This window comes from Tachypleus tridentatus, chromosome 13, assembly GCF_004210375.1.
Source record: "Tachypleus tridentatus isolate NWPU-2018 chromosome 13, ASM421037v1, whole genome shotgun sequence".
Lineage (NCBI taxonomy): Eukaryota > Metazoa > Arthropoda > Merostomata > Xiphosura > Limulidae > Tachypleus > Tachypleus tridentatus.
The window spans coordinates 62,498,863-62,514,470 of NC_134837.1; the positions used below are offsets into that span (position 1 = coordinate 62,498,863).

The window sequence follows — 15,608 nt, forward strand, 5'->3', positions numbered from 1 at the left end:
TAGTGCAACATAGAAATCCTTATCACTTGCCAGTTCCAAGCCACTAGGGTGGTTAACCATTGAGGTACTCTTCTAAATGGGTTCCACACAAAGATAGAACCATTCACTGCAGAGTAGGCAGTAGAGTTTTGTAGGTTAGATCCAGTTTGCAATGATCAACACAGTGGAGTGAAATGTTCAAATGAAGTTCATTCCATTGATTGAAAACTCTTATTCTACTCTTGCATAAATGTCAGTGCCCCAAGGGCTGGTTTTGGATTTTGAGTGAATTAATCAACATAAGTTTTCACTAAGGCTTCTGGTTGTTTAGCTTCCTCCCTCAATTTCTTTCATCTGTTTTGTGGATTGCTACTGTAGTATGTGGAATTGTTACAGTTCTATCCTAGGCTATCTCTCATTCTCTCTTCTTACAAGGATGTTGTTTTCCTTTGGATGACCCTACCAGTTTCATGGTTGAGGGAGTTGATTGCATTCTATAGACAACCTTTTGATACCAGATGTCATGTTCCCAATTTTATAACTCAGAGCCAATCCTTGTCTCATACTTAGGAATCAAAATGGGTCTCAATTTCCCATTTCTTGAGTTTGAAATGAAGATGGTGCGATCCTCATCCTGCTCTTCTGAAGATGTTGATACCCTGTGAGGAGGAATTAGGGGAAGTTCAAATTACCAAGTATAGTCTGTTGTGTCCTAGTTACTTTACACCAAGAGACACATCTTTGTTTACTCACTTTCTCTTTGTAGGATTGAGTTACCATATCTTTCTCTGCTTAGGATAAATTTGCTACCACATTTTTTCACATCTGAATGTGGTCCTTTTATATTCCACCCTTACACATTTTACATATGGGTGAAGAGTATGTCTGGTTCAAAAGTGGTTAATTTCTCTTCAGATCTTTGGATCTGACACTCTAATCTACAGAAGTATCCTTTAGATGCTTTTGGAGGGTGTGTCTGTGTTTCCCTTACACCAATCCTTCCTCCTACTCAATGTGGAATTCTGGGTAATTGTGTGGATAGAGGAAAGCACCTTATCAGAAGCTATAATTTTTTTTTATACTGAAAATGTATTTCTGATTGGTACTTCCCACTTCAGGTGCTTCCATTTTCTGCCAAATTTTGAAGTGATGGTTTGGTAGGTACACATAGAGGGAGTCACATTCATCATGTGAGTGTAATCTGCTCTTATTAGTGGAGAAGTAACATATGATGATTTTCATAAGAGGCATGTTTGAATCAATTGATTCCAACTGAGGAAGCAGAAGCCTTGTGGCATGTATAAAGAAACGTTTGCATATAGAGGTCAGCAATGTATGAGAATAGCTAATCTTGTTAGTGGAAATACCTTTCAGAAATACATTTTTAGTGTAGAAAAATTATAGCATTTCACAATATAAAACTAGAGATTAACCATTAAACAGTGGTCATCATCAGTTGATGCTGCTACATACAACATTCCCACTGTCTGAGGGATAAGCTAGTTGATAATGTTTTCTTGACAGTGTTTTGAAAATCAGTGATGTTGAGAAAACCCACTTGTAGAGAAAAATACATATATAAAAACAGCTATACATCCCAACATCAACTTCACATGTGAACAAGAAGAAAGCAATCAAATATCATTTCTTAACCTCAAAATTACAAGAACCGATACACAATTTAAAACAGAAATCCACTGAAAAATCACCTATACTGGACTATACATTCCTTGGGACTCAGCACATGAAACAAAACAAAAACTCAACATACTAAGAAACCGAATAAACACAGCCATAAAACTATGCTCACCAAATAAAATTAACGATGAATTAGACAAAATAAAACAATACTTCATCAACATCAATAAGTTTTCTCCACAAACCATAGAAAACATTATACACACACACCTAGACAGAACCAAAATCAACCAACAAAAGTAAATATATCTCACGAATTAAAAAATCATGAAACTGTATACTGCTGCATTCCATATATTCCAGACATCAGCAGAAAAATAACCAACATTTGGCAAAAACTAGTAACAAAATATGACATTCCAGTTAATACCAAATTTATTCAAAAACCAGACACAAAACTGAGGTTTATACTGTGTAAAAACTACACTGACAAACACCACACCAACATTATTTATAAAATACAATGTGATAACTGCCACAACTTCTGTATTGGAGAAACAAGTAGAAAAATGAAAACCAGATTCAAAGAACACAAAAAGTCACCTTCACATGTTTTTGAACACTGCAAGTCAAATAAACACAACATAACCATAGAAAACACTTAAATACTAAATAAAGAAACAAACATAAACAAATGCAAAATTAAAGAAGCCTTACTTATACAACAACTCAAGCCCAAAATAAACCAATACAAAAGAATACCTTTATATCTATATTAATAAATATAATCAAACATCTAAGTAAGCATGCCCTTTACATTCCTACACTCAGTTACACAACCCCCTTCAAACATGTGGTCAACTATCGGTCAGTCACTTCTTCCTTTCTTTGTGAATGACAATGATCGAAGAAGATTGAAACGTTGTTTGCTCCTCTACGTAAAAATTTTTCTCAACCCAAACAAGCTGTTTTTACATATATAAGTGTTTTGAAAAATTTTAATTGTTGTATGTAGAAAAATGTTTTTAATGTATCATCTCTATCTTGTATGTAATACACTTAATGCTGTACAGGTATTTGATTAGTTTTTTTTTCTTTTATATAATTTGAAAACTGCCTTTGCTTTTGTTTTTTTAACCTTTTTTTACTATTCCTAATTTCAATGACTAATTTTGATAGTAGAGTTGCTTGGAGTGATTAGGATAAACTTATATAATTTATTTTTAAATGGCAAAAAAAAAGATAAACTGTGAAATATTGATAGATCATTTAAATGTTGAGAAGCATTCCGTAATTAATATATAGTTTTATTGACAAACTTCAAAGTTTTCTTAATACTGCATTCAGAATAATTTTACATTGCAGAGTCTACAAAGTTGCTTGTTTGTTTAAATACTCTAATGAGATATTTTATTACACATAAGAGCAAGAATGTGCTGTAACATTATTAAAAAAGTAATGGGAATATGTAGTGTGAAATTAATGTATTAATAAATTAAATACAAAAACATCAATTTTTTTAAGCTGAGAACCATTTTCATGTTTACTGTAATTTTCCAGTCTTTTTTTTTTTTTTATTTGTAGGGTATATTTGGCCTGAGTTTCAGTTCTGAAGGATTTATAGACACTGTACATCAGTTGTTTGACAACATTTCTAGCACTAAGTAAGTAGTCAATCAAAAAAAAAGTATTGTTTTATAATTATCTTTGTAATCTTTCAGTATTATTCCTTAAATGTAAATTCGATTATATCCCCCCCCCGTTTTTTTTAAGGGTTAAGTCTTTACACAACATTGAACTCATTTTCCACAGGGACTGAGTTTTAACTTTTCCTGCTAGTCAAAGATTTTAAAATTATTTTGTCAGTAAAGCTGGCTACAGTTTGTCAATGTTGAATGAACCGTAAACTGAGCTATCTGTTACTAGTCTTCTTAATTTGATCTTAAAATAGGTTGTATTTATGTTTCTTGAGAAGCTTTCCTTATTTCATATTGTTACATATCATGATTTATCTCAGACGAGGCTTCAATTTATTGTGTTATGTATAGTAATTTCTAATAGCTTGAAACTGAGTTAAATTATAATATCAATTTAGAAGTTAATTAAATGTAGAGATGTATCAGATTTATGATATTTGCTAACAAGTTTGATACACACAGTTTTCTTTTTTTAGTGCAAATGTATTTTAATATATGAACAATAATAGAATTTATAGTAACAATTATTACAAATAATGATATATATGTACAAAAGTTTTATAAAGTTACAAACAGTGTTGAATCTTCTATCTGATCTGGAACCTCTTTGATATCATATCAAGGGTTTATGATGAACAACTTAATTCTGAGTTGATATAAGTACAATTTGCTTGACTGGGAGCTAGCTGGCTCTTCACTGAATTTATATAATGTCTTTATAAAAATACCAATGTTTGAGATGTTAATCAACATTTAGCAGTGATTTATAAATGTTAAGATGAGGATCTAGAAACTTCAGTTGGTCCACAATACATTGTATTTTCATAAAACATATAATGTTGATTCTTATACTCAAATTTTCTACAATCGTAAAGAATAGGCAGGAATGTGGAAATACACATTCAACAGTACAAGTTAAATTTGCATTTAGAAATGTGTGTAACTTACCCAAATGCCGATATTAAAATACATATGTAATAGTAAATCCATTACAGTACGTTAAAATGTTTGTTAGATTTTTGTTGAGAAAGAAATTAATCTGGTGTCATTATGAAGATTTTTAAAATGATGAGATAAATATATGTATAAAAGAAATAAGATGCATTAAAATATGAAAAATAAATAAAAGCAAGTACATAATCTCCATTATTTTAAAATTTGAATCTGTAACAATATTTTCGAAGCTAGGTACTCTTACATTGCTGCTGAGTTTCTAAAGTAAATTGATCAGGTTCACATTAATTTCTCGTAATTATAAATATAATTTATCCTAATTGTATCTATTTTTTAAAAGTAAACTTTTTAATTTACATTTTTAAAGAGAATATATTTTAAATAATTGTTGGAAATATAAAAAATAAAATATAGATTAAGCAAAATAAAAGAATAATCTCAAGTATGAGATAGCTCCCAAGATTTACTTGACACACAAAATAATTTTTCATTAGCACTTAAAAATTCTTACATTATAATGATGTTGAAAGTGTTAATAGAAAATAAAAAAACAGTTAAAAAGAGATGAGCAAATATCCAATAAAAATGTTAATTTGGCATTGTCAAGGACACATTAAATACACCCAATGATAATATCATGAACAAAACTTTGACCTTATCATAAATATAATCCTACACCTTCTAGTGTATTTATTATAAGTTTCTATTCATTTTAGAATAGCTTCTTTTATTGTGTATTTATTATGTTAATGACAAATAATTTAACAACATTCTTTTTTGTCTTAAACTTTGTTGTATTATACTTTTCTACCCCATTTTAGCTGCTTTTTATATATTTTTTAAATGTTTATACTATGTTGGATACCTCTGTCAATTATATTAAAATAATAAACTTATAAACGTTTAAAGAAATGGAATTACCATGTTATATGCAGCTTTATAACAAATTAGAAATTTAGGTTTCTTTTATATTGTATATTTTTTTGCCTGTAGCATTGCTGACATGATACTGGGATTTTGTTGTGTGATTATACTAGTTATTATTAAGGTAAGATTTTTTTTTATGTGTGCTGGTTAATGGCTTTTGTATTATTCTGAGTTATTTACAGCTACTAATACTGTCTTATCTCCCCTTACACAGAGCTGTCTCGATCATCTTTCTGCCCCCTAAACATTGCTAAAAAATGTTAACACTCAGTGTACCAGTCTACATTAATCGACAAATTTCAGTCTACCTTTTAAGCATGTGACCAACTTTCACAAATTGTATTGTACCACCTATTAGAATCAAATTATTCTAACATATTTCCCATGCAAATCATCATGCATCACTTCTCCAAGGAGCATGACATACTCACATGACACATGTGACTCCCTCTGTACACTACTATAGAACTATCACTTTTCTTTTGGAAACACATTCAGCTTTAGTATACTTGCACAGTGGTTTTATTTAAATTACTTCTCCATTTTTATTTAGATTATTTATTTCTTTACTTTAATTTTTATTCCAGTTTTTTACAGTCAGATTATCATTTATAATTTTGATTTTTGGTTGATTCTTCTTTATTATGAATTCTGAAGTTCATGTTACCACTTCCGAGGTTGCATCTGCAACTAGCACTATGTCCCAGGCTTCAGATGCAGGCAACCTGGAAAGAAATTTATCAACGTTTATTTGCAGGAAGATTGAATCTTACTTAGCATATATATCAAGATCTTGCCCCACTTCCTTCTGAACATGCTGAGCCTGTTTGGGCCAACAAGGACTAGGATCACTTATTTTCATCACTTGAATTTGCTCTGCCATGTCTCTCTGGAGGATTCAGTTAGGCTTACTATGGTATTTTTAGATTTTGTTTCTCTAGTATGTGATATTTTATTCCTTTCCCCCATTTCCTATGAGCACATATCCTTCCTTATTACATGACCTAACTTCACATCCCTATTTGGTTTGTCCCCTCTCCCTGGATATTCAGATATGTGCTGACCAATTTGCCTCACAATTGAGCAACAGGATCAGCAGATCAGCATGCCTCACTCCTCCATGGGCTTCAGATCACTTTGCTCTTGCATATCATCTTGCAGACTGGAGAAGTCCCTCCTCTGTCCATCCCCATATTTTGTCCATTTAACTTTTTTTTTTTTTTTTTTTGACACTTGTATCAGTTGGGCCCAACCTTCTCTACAACTTTGTTCTGTGGAATTGTCAGTTTGCCCTGCCTTTTCAGCTCCATCACTTTCTGCTCACGAGGTTCTCTCACATCTGGGGATTTTGTCATACACACATGCAATCCCTTCAGTGAGCTCTTCACAATCAATGGAACCTTGCTTTCAATCTTCTGGCACTCCCCATTACCCTTCCTCATACCCTGAGAGATGATTTGCTGTGGTAGTTGGACAATACAATACATTGGTGGTAGTGCTGCTTCCTCCTCTTCATCTGGATTTACATATGTTCACAGACACATACCTTCAAGGCTGGGGTGTATGGATCATTCAACAAGAGGCTTTGAGTTGTTGGTCCATTGACAACAAGTTATTACATATCAGCATCCTCAAGCTTTTTGCTGTCCATCAGGCTTTGAATAACTTCCTTTCTCTTGCCAGAAATTGTCTAATGATATTTCATTCCAAAAATTTTACAGTGGTAGCACATATCATTCAACAAAGGTGCACCTGGTCAAGGTCACTCTGTTTTTGAACATTGGATCTCCTATGTTGTGCGAACATGCACCACATTCATCCAACATAACAGCTATATGTTCAACTCATAATCTGAGGGTAGTGGGTTCAAATCTCCATCACACCAAATGTGCTTGACCCTCCAACCATGGAAACATTATAATATGACAGTCAATCCTTGTTGGTAAAAGAGTAGCCCAAGAGTTGGCGGTGGGTGGTGATGAATGACAAGCTGCCTTCTCTCTAGTCTTACACTACTAAATTAGGGATGGCTAGTACAGATAGCCCTTCTATAGCTTTGTGCAAAATTGAAAAACAAACAAGCACAACATTCATCTTATTGTGTGTCATGTTCTGGGTGCTTTTAGTTTAGTAGTGGATCGTCTTTCCTGTCTCAATAACATTTATCCAATGGAGTGGTTGTCTTTGTGTTCCAGTGGCTCTGCTGTCTGTGAGGTGTTCCCCATGTAGGTGCATTTGCCATGGCCCTCAATCACAAATTACCCTTCTTTTAGTCCTTGGCACCTCCTCCTTGGGTTCTGGCTGTTAATGCCTTCAGCCAGAATTTGTCTCTTAAATTCCTTTATGTATGTTCTTCTACCTAATTACTTTATACCATACTACTCTGTGTCAAGTTCTGATCACTACTTATTAGCCAACTTTATCTCCTATTTCCTTGCCTCCCTCCCTTCTTTGTCAATCACATTCACTAGTTCTACCTCCAGCCATTCCCATCTTTCATCTTCATACCTGGCTCTTATCCTGTCTTTGGCAAGGTGATCAGGTTTTTCTTATCATGTAGCTTTCCTTTTGGTTCATTCCATGAACCTTTCTTCAATGGAGGTGTATCATTACAAGTGGATGTTGTTCCACAGTTCGTATGCAACTTGGGATTCCCTGCTGACTGAACTTTTGTAGCTGAGTTTCTCACATGGTTTTTAGACCAGATCTTTTATTCCCCCCAAATGGTCTAGTCTTCTGGACTTGGATCTTTACAAGGTTCTCCATTCACTTACTTTTGAACTTATTTCCTTGTGCTCCATGTTTCACCTTTTTCTTAAAATATATTTCCCTCTCTTCTTAACATGTGGCCATTGACGGTGTGACTTATTTACCATTGATGTTTATGTACATTTTAGCATCCTACCTATCTTCTCTTTTGTCCTGATAGTTCCTTTTTTTTAAAAAAACCTTAGTGGCTAGGAAATGTACCTCGTCCTTTTTGCCTATCCTTTAATTCTGTTTTTCACCTCTATCCTTGTCCCAGTCCTGAAAGACATTTATGTCCAGTCTATACTCTTCATTGTTATATTACCCACATTGCTTCCTTCCTTATTAACAGTTCTTGATTCATTATCCCTTGGTAGTCTTCTTCTGTTCCTGATCTTTTCCATTGTACTCTCACCAGTTCACATGGCTTGTTCCTCTTTGTCTTCTTCCCATCATTATTTGTTCAGGATGTCTTCTCATCAGATTCGACACCTCAACTTTTCCCTTGCTTCTTGTCTTTATCAGGTATTGGAGGAAATCCTACAATATGACATGTGGACTGCACCTAATATGTACATCTTCCATTATTTACACCATATCTTGATTTATTCATTGTCAGGTTTTGTCTTCCACCTATGTCCATTCCTTAAACTCTGGTGGAACGTTGACTGGGTAAGTTTATATTCATACTTTCTTTTCCTATCAGAGGTCCTTGCTTCATTTCTTTTTTATATGTATCCCACTCTATGGCAAGTGGTATGCTGTACAGCCATGTTGATTTGTATATTAACTTCCATGGTTTTGCAACACTTACCATTTAGACGGGGTATTCCACAAGATAACTTGTAGATGAATAATCTCACTACGTACTTGCTTTACAAATTTGCCCCTTCTGGAGTGTACCACCCTTGGACTACATGGGAAAAGCAGAAGGGGACAGCTGACCATCCCTTCTATTGAATAAATTTGGATGGTCTACTTTTCAAAATAGAGATTTGTGGTCATCCATTGTAGTGTCTCATGTGATGATATTCCTCTCAACTCTCTAATACATTCACACCCCACTTTTCGTCAAGTGGAGTAAGAGAGTCCTTATCACTTTCAAGTTTGAAACTGCTGGGGTGGTTGACCGTGGAGCTACCCTCCTGAATGGGCTCCACACAGAGATGGCTATAACCATTTAGTGCAGAGTAGGATGATTGTGTTTTACACACATAGATGGCATGATATATTCATCAATATTCAGTATATAATACAATCACAAGAGTGAGATGTCAAATTGCAGTTCACCCTTAAATTGGCAATCCTCATCCTATCCCTGCATGGATGTTGGTATCCAGTGGCTGGGTGTTGGATTTAGGGTAGAACCAATCATAATAAGTCCTCAAATATGTTTACAGTTGTCTGTATTCCTCCCTCAGTCATACTGACAGTGGTACACAGTAGAGTTAAGGGGGATTGTTTCAGTTCTAACCCTCATTGTATCTTATGCTGAGGATGTTATTGCCTTTGGTATGATTTTGGTCATGTTCACTGTTGGGGTAATTGATTTTTTGTATACAGTCATTGTTTCAATACCAGATATCAGATTCCCAGATTGATAGATTTAAGATAACACACGTAATATGCTCAGGAGTCAGAGTAGTTCTAGTTTCCCTCCAATTTCTTGAACTTGAGGTGAAAATGGTATGGTCCTCATGCTACCCCCAATTGGGTTCTGGACACAGTTGACTTGCCAAATACAATCTGTTGTTCCCTAGCCACTCTACACCTAGGGGCACATCCATTAATATATCTACTTTTATACCATGTAGGACTGAGTTCCATATACATTTCTTGGTTGAGATCACTATCCTGCCACAGATCTCTCTCACATGGATGTGCTCCTTTCTTTTTTTCACCATTATTTCCTACACACTTCATGGATGGGTGGAGTATATCTGGTTCAGAAATAGTGCAATTCCCCATACCAAAACTTCAGGTCTGACTGTCTTTCATTTCCAGAGGTATTCTTCAAACACTTTTGGGAGTTACTTCTGTCATTCTCCTGAACCAGTCCTGCTTCCTGTTTAGTGCAGGATTCTAGATAATCTTGTGAGTGGAGGGAATACCATATCAGAAGTTATAAATTTCCTATAATGAAAATTTACTTCTGATAGATACTTACCTCCTGTCACACTGTTCACCCTTCCTCTTCAGTTTCCTTGGTGCTTATGTCTTTTGCCAAACTTTTAAGTGATAGTTTGGTATAGGCATGCATCACATATGTTTTACTCCTATTGATGGTTTGCATGAGAGACATGTTGGAATAATTTGATTCCAATAGGAAGGAGGGAGCACAATATATAGAGGGCAGCACTGAATGAGAATAGCTGATCTTGCAATTGGAAATACATTTTTAGTGTAGGAAAATTATAACTTTGCACCCTTTCTCCTCACTGTCAGTGCTATTCATATTAGATCCTGCCAATCACAAGAGTGACAATTGAGCAGGAACATCAGAGAGACTTTGTGTGAGAGGAGGTAGGTGCTTATCAAAAATACATATTCAGTTTAAGAGAACATTAACATTTGATGGTAGATTCTATATGTTTTAATCTGTTACTTTGAGCATGAAGTTTAGCATTATATTGCTCTTTTTGTCCTGTTCACACAAACAATATTTATCGCTGAGAACCATGGAGGAAATTAACACAAAAGTACATTTTTCAATAGTATATTCTAAATATTGTATTTCAATCATATTCTGTTATAATAGATGTTAAAGATTACAAAAACAAGTATCAATGGATATCTATTAGATTTTCAATATGGTTGGTAAATGTTTCTAACAAAGTGTAAGGTTTTTTGTACCATTTAGATATCCAAATGGCATTGTAAATGTACCTGTTTGAAGTAACAACCAGTTTAAGATTAATTAAAAAATAATTGTTCATCATTCTACTGAAATAAAATAATATTAATGAAAAATAAGTATGTAAGAAAGGAACATAAATTATCAAATTGTGTGCTGAATTTTTCTCTTTTATTTTAATTCCATTTGTAATCTGGTTTTCTAAACATTCTTTTAGAGTTGGAAAGAAATTTATTGTTTTAATCAAAAAACAGGTGATCATTGAGATACAGAATAAGAGTTTGTAAAAACTTAGATTTTTAAGATTTTTTTTAATTCACTTTTTCTCAGTCTTCTACCATTATTTTTGTACTTTTGTTATTTTTTTATATTACTTATTTAAACTGTTTGCATTTGGTTTTATTTCCATTTAAAATATTTAGAATGTCTGTGTTAATACACAGTTTCACTTTCCCCTTTTGACTAAGTTATATTCTACAAATAAGTAATATTGAAATGATAAAGAAGTTTTAGGTTTCTGTATTTTTACATCATTATTTAAAAGTGTTTTTTTGTTAAAGCATTTTAAAGATAGGAAATTTTCTGAAGATTCCACAATTTCATCTGTAGTTAGAAAAGTGTTGGAGGTAACTTGGATGATAATAGCTACAGGTTAGTAAACATTTTTATAGGTATATAGTGTACATTAGCTGGTCACATGATACAAATAATAAATTTAAAGTTGTAAACATTCTATAATTATGTGTTTGTTTAATTATATTTTATATTGTTTTAATTTTAATTATTTTACATGCTACCCATAAGATACTCTGTATTAATATTCCAATGTTTATTAAGCCCTCTTGTCAAGAAGGTACTGTGTGTAAAGAATCAAAATAACTGACAATTAGTTTACAAATTATTGAAATTGTTTGTTAGGTCTAACAAGCTAACTTTTAATGTTTAGGGAAACAACTACAGAATGTAATGATTTCTAAAATTTTTCTAAGTTGTTGTGATTTTAACTATTATCATTTTATTTTTATTTTTTGTCTAGTTGCTTCTCAATGCTTGTTTCTTGTTTTATAATGTGAGAAAGTATTGTGTGTAACTGTGATAAAACTTGTAGACTTGTGTGATCAAACATCTGATTAATGATAATAATATTATGTGTCATTACCTAATATGTAACATTTAAGGGACAAAAGAGAGACTTTTTGGTTCACTGAAGCTATTTTATCCACTTCAAAACTGGAATCCAACTTTAAGACAACAAAAAATGTGTTGGTTCCTTGTGGCTGTTCTTTTCACTTTAAACTGGAACCCAGATTTAAGAGACAACAAGGGGCCTGTTGGATCATCAAGGATGCCCCAAGCATTTCAGAAACTGGAATCCAGTCTTGAATGTTTAAATATATATAAAATCTTTCCTTAAACTCCCTTAAATTTGCTGCATTTGCCAAGTTATGAAGGACAATACAAATTTTGTGTTTTATTTACAGTTCTCATGATGGTTTATGCTATAAGTAGAAGCTTTGAGTAACAATATCCATTAAAGAATTATATAAAATTATTTTAAAATTATTTCCAGCTAGGAATGCTCTTCTTGTGTTTATCTGTGGTGGGGTGGCGGCTATTCTTCTATTCTACAATTATACACCATTTACATTGACCAAAGACGTTCCTCCGGGACTTCCTGAATTTCATCCACCAGCCTTTTCCTACTATGATAATTCAAGCAATACAACTGTGCACAAGAATTTTATAGGCATCTGTAAAGTAAGTCAATGTGAGAGAAATTATCTAATAATTCACTTAAATGAGATGTTAATTTTGTAATAATAATACAAGAGTTACCATACACAGGAATATGCATACATGTACATGTGATATAAATTGGATATTAAGGCTTATGATAAGTAACTTTTCAAAAGAGAATCTAAATAAGAAAACCTACAATCATATACCTCAGTTTTATGTAAATAGAAAGCTACATCATTTAACACAATTGTATGTAAGTAAAAAAAATACATCACGTACCACAGTTGCATGCAAATAGAAAACTATATAACATACCTCAAATTTATTTAAATAGAAAACTATATCACATAAAACAGTTTTATTTAAATATAAAACATATTACATATAAAACAGGTTGATGTAAATAAAAAAAACTATATCACATACCACAGATTTATATAAGTGGAAAACCGTGTTTTATTGGGATTCGTTTTGAAGGTTAGATCACTCAAGACATCAGTTTTTACTCCTTATTTATGATTCTCTCTGGCCAGTTTTTCCCATACTTCATTTAGTTGTTTTTAATTGTTTTTGAAGTGGAAAAAATAATTGTTAAATAAATTTAACATTTTTAGGTTGTACTTTAAGATTTTGTTGACATTTAAGAACCAGAAATGAAATATTAATTTGACAGAATATTGTTTAAAGTTCTTTGTTCTTATTAAGTGTCCTATCATTTATTTGTTTTTAAAATTTCAGGATCTTGGATCAGGAATCATTATAATTCCTTTGCTTTCCCTCCTAGAAGCTATAGCCATAGCTAAAGCATTTTGTGAGTACAAATTTAATATGTATGTGGTGTAGTTAAGAAAGTCAATGATATGTAATAACAAAGGATGTATGGTGTTCAGTAACTGAATATTTAAGGGTCTTTTTTAGTTTCTGCTAACACATTTTTCAATAACACTAAAAAACAGTGATCCATATAGAGCTAAGTATTATTTAATATTAGTATTATTAAGTATACCTTTTTATTTTATTGGTAGTTGATTAATACAAGATTTTTCATTACACTTTTTAATTAATATCTTGATATAAAATTAGAAAATATATTGTTTGTATGTATATATATGCCATTTTTAAGTACTTTATTTTTTCCTTAGCTTGAAGATTTAATGCTAAATTCCATAGGAACTTTTCTAATTACTAACTTTTGTTTACAGAAGTAACTTATTAGCTGTCAGAGTTGTTTTCTATTTGAGAAATGTTGTCTGTTATTAAGAAATATAGGAATAAAAGAAAAAGGATTTATTTTTTAAGCTTTTAAAATTTAGCCTTTCCATATAATATTTACAACATGTATTATAAAAATGTGCTTCTAATGAACGACATGATCATGCGTGCCATTTTTCCGCTGAAATGCGGATTTCTGCAGTTTTCATACGGCCAACGATCACCCACGAGATTCGTGTAAATTCGAGGAGAAAATATGAGCGATTTGGGGGCCGGGTAGGTGGTTTTTGAGGAGAAATCGTATTTTTTCAATGTTTATTGCAGAAAAAAAAAATCTGACCGCCATCTTGGAGGCAGTCTCATTTCGTCTTGTTGCAGGTCTCGTGGTCTGGTATCGTGTGCATACCAGACGATAAAATATTCTCTACGCTCCAAAGAAACAACAACGATTGAAATGTTTAAAAGGAAAGATGTTCATTTTGATCCTGTAGACAAGAGAATGTGTAAGGACATTAGATCAGCAGCTTCAAGGTATACCTCAAAGCTGAGGGAGAATCAGAAGAAAAGGGCAGAAAGGCTTGAGGCCTATGGTTCTGTGAAATCTGCCCCAGCCACCTTGGCTAAAGAAAAAGTCCAGAAAGCCGCAGAGGCACAGAGAGCTGCCCATTCAGAGAAGGAGAGAAAAAAAGCTCGGAAGAGAGCACTGGAAACCCTTGTCTCAAAAAAAAGAGGAAAGTAGCCAAGATTGATTAAAGGAAATTAAGTGATTTGAAATTTGACTGTAATTTATGCAGCAGAACAGAAGTTGATATCAGTGACTGAAAAACATTTTATTATTATCTGCAGCATACAGTGCCAGTGGTTTATTTTAAAGCATATCATTAATTTTATTTTGAAGCAATGTCAAAGCTTTCCTTGATTTGCTGTTTCAGTTTGTATTGTGAAAGAATGAAAAATATACTGATATTGAGGTACCAGTAATTTACTGACAAGATTGTATAGATGAACAAGTTTTACTGTAGGTAGTCATGTAGAGTAATTTTAAGTAACTTGAAATTTTAATGGAATACATGCAGCAGAGCAGTAGTTGTTGATGTCAGTGACTGTACAAAATTTAATTTCTGAGGCATATCACTGATATCAGTAGTTTAATATTGAACCATATCAGTAGTTGAATTTTTAAGCAATGTCATAGCTTTCCTTCATATGCTGTTTTAGTTTGTATTGTCAATTTGTGAAAGAATGGAAAATTCTCTGACATTAAGGTACCAGTAGTATAATGACAAGATTGCATAGATGAACAATTTGAACTGTAGGTAGTCATGATTAGTCAAAAGAGTAATTTTATGTGATTTGAAAATTGTATGGAATATATGCAGCAGAGAAGTAGTTATTAGCAATGACTGTAAAACATTTAATTGGCAGCATACCAGTAGTTGATGATGATGATGTTATTGATGACAAAAAGGATAATAATGAAATGATTTGTATTTGAAATATTTACTGAGTTATTTTGGCTTTATTAACTCATATTACTAATATATTTTGATTTAGAAAAAAATTAAACTGAATAAATAGCAAATAAACAATCTTAAATTTCATTTATTTACTTTTTATTTTATTTGTTAATTTTAGATATTTTGATATATCTTCTAAAAAATGAATGCAAATTAAAAGAATAAATCAATCTGCTAAAAACTGTAAATGAAAGTTATAGTTTTTATTAGTTTGATTTAGTCTTTTAATTTCCTTTTGTTATTTTATATGATATATATTGTGTACTTTTCCAACATTGCAATGTCAAAAAACATAAAGAAATTATGTCCCAGATTGCACCAAATCACACCAAATAGCATCCA

General features: G+C 32.4%; 1 protein-coding gene across 2 annotated transcripts in view; it reads left to right on the plus strand.

Annotated features, from left to right (window-relative positions):
- LOC143240942 (sodium-independent sulfate anion transporter-like) overlaps positions 1-15,608 on the plus strand; it is a 69,426-nt gene that overhangs the window by 32,348 nt on the left and 21,470 nt on the right. For both annotated transcript variants that reach the window (XM_076484215.1, XM_076484216.1), the window contains exons 5-9: positions 3,202-3,281; positions 5,262-5,316; positions 11,358-11,448; positions 12,368-12,555; positions 13,276-13,348. In XM_076484215.1, coding sequence (XP_076340330.1) covers positions 3,202-3,281; positions 5,262-5,316; positions 11,358-11,448; positions 12,368-12,555; positions 13,276-13,348 — 487 coding nt within the window. The remainder of the gene's footprint in view (positions 1-3,201; positions 3,282-5,261; positions 5,317-11,357; positions 11,449-12,367; positions 12,556-13,275; positions 13,349-15,608) is intronic.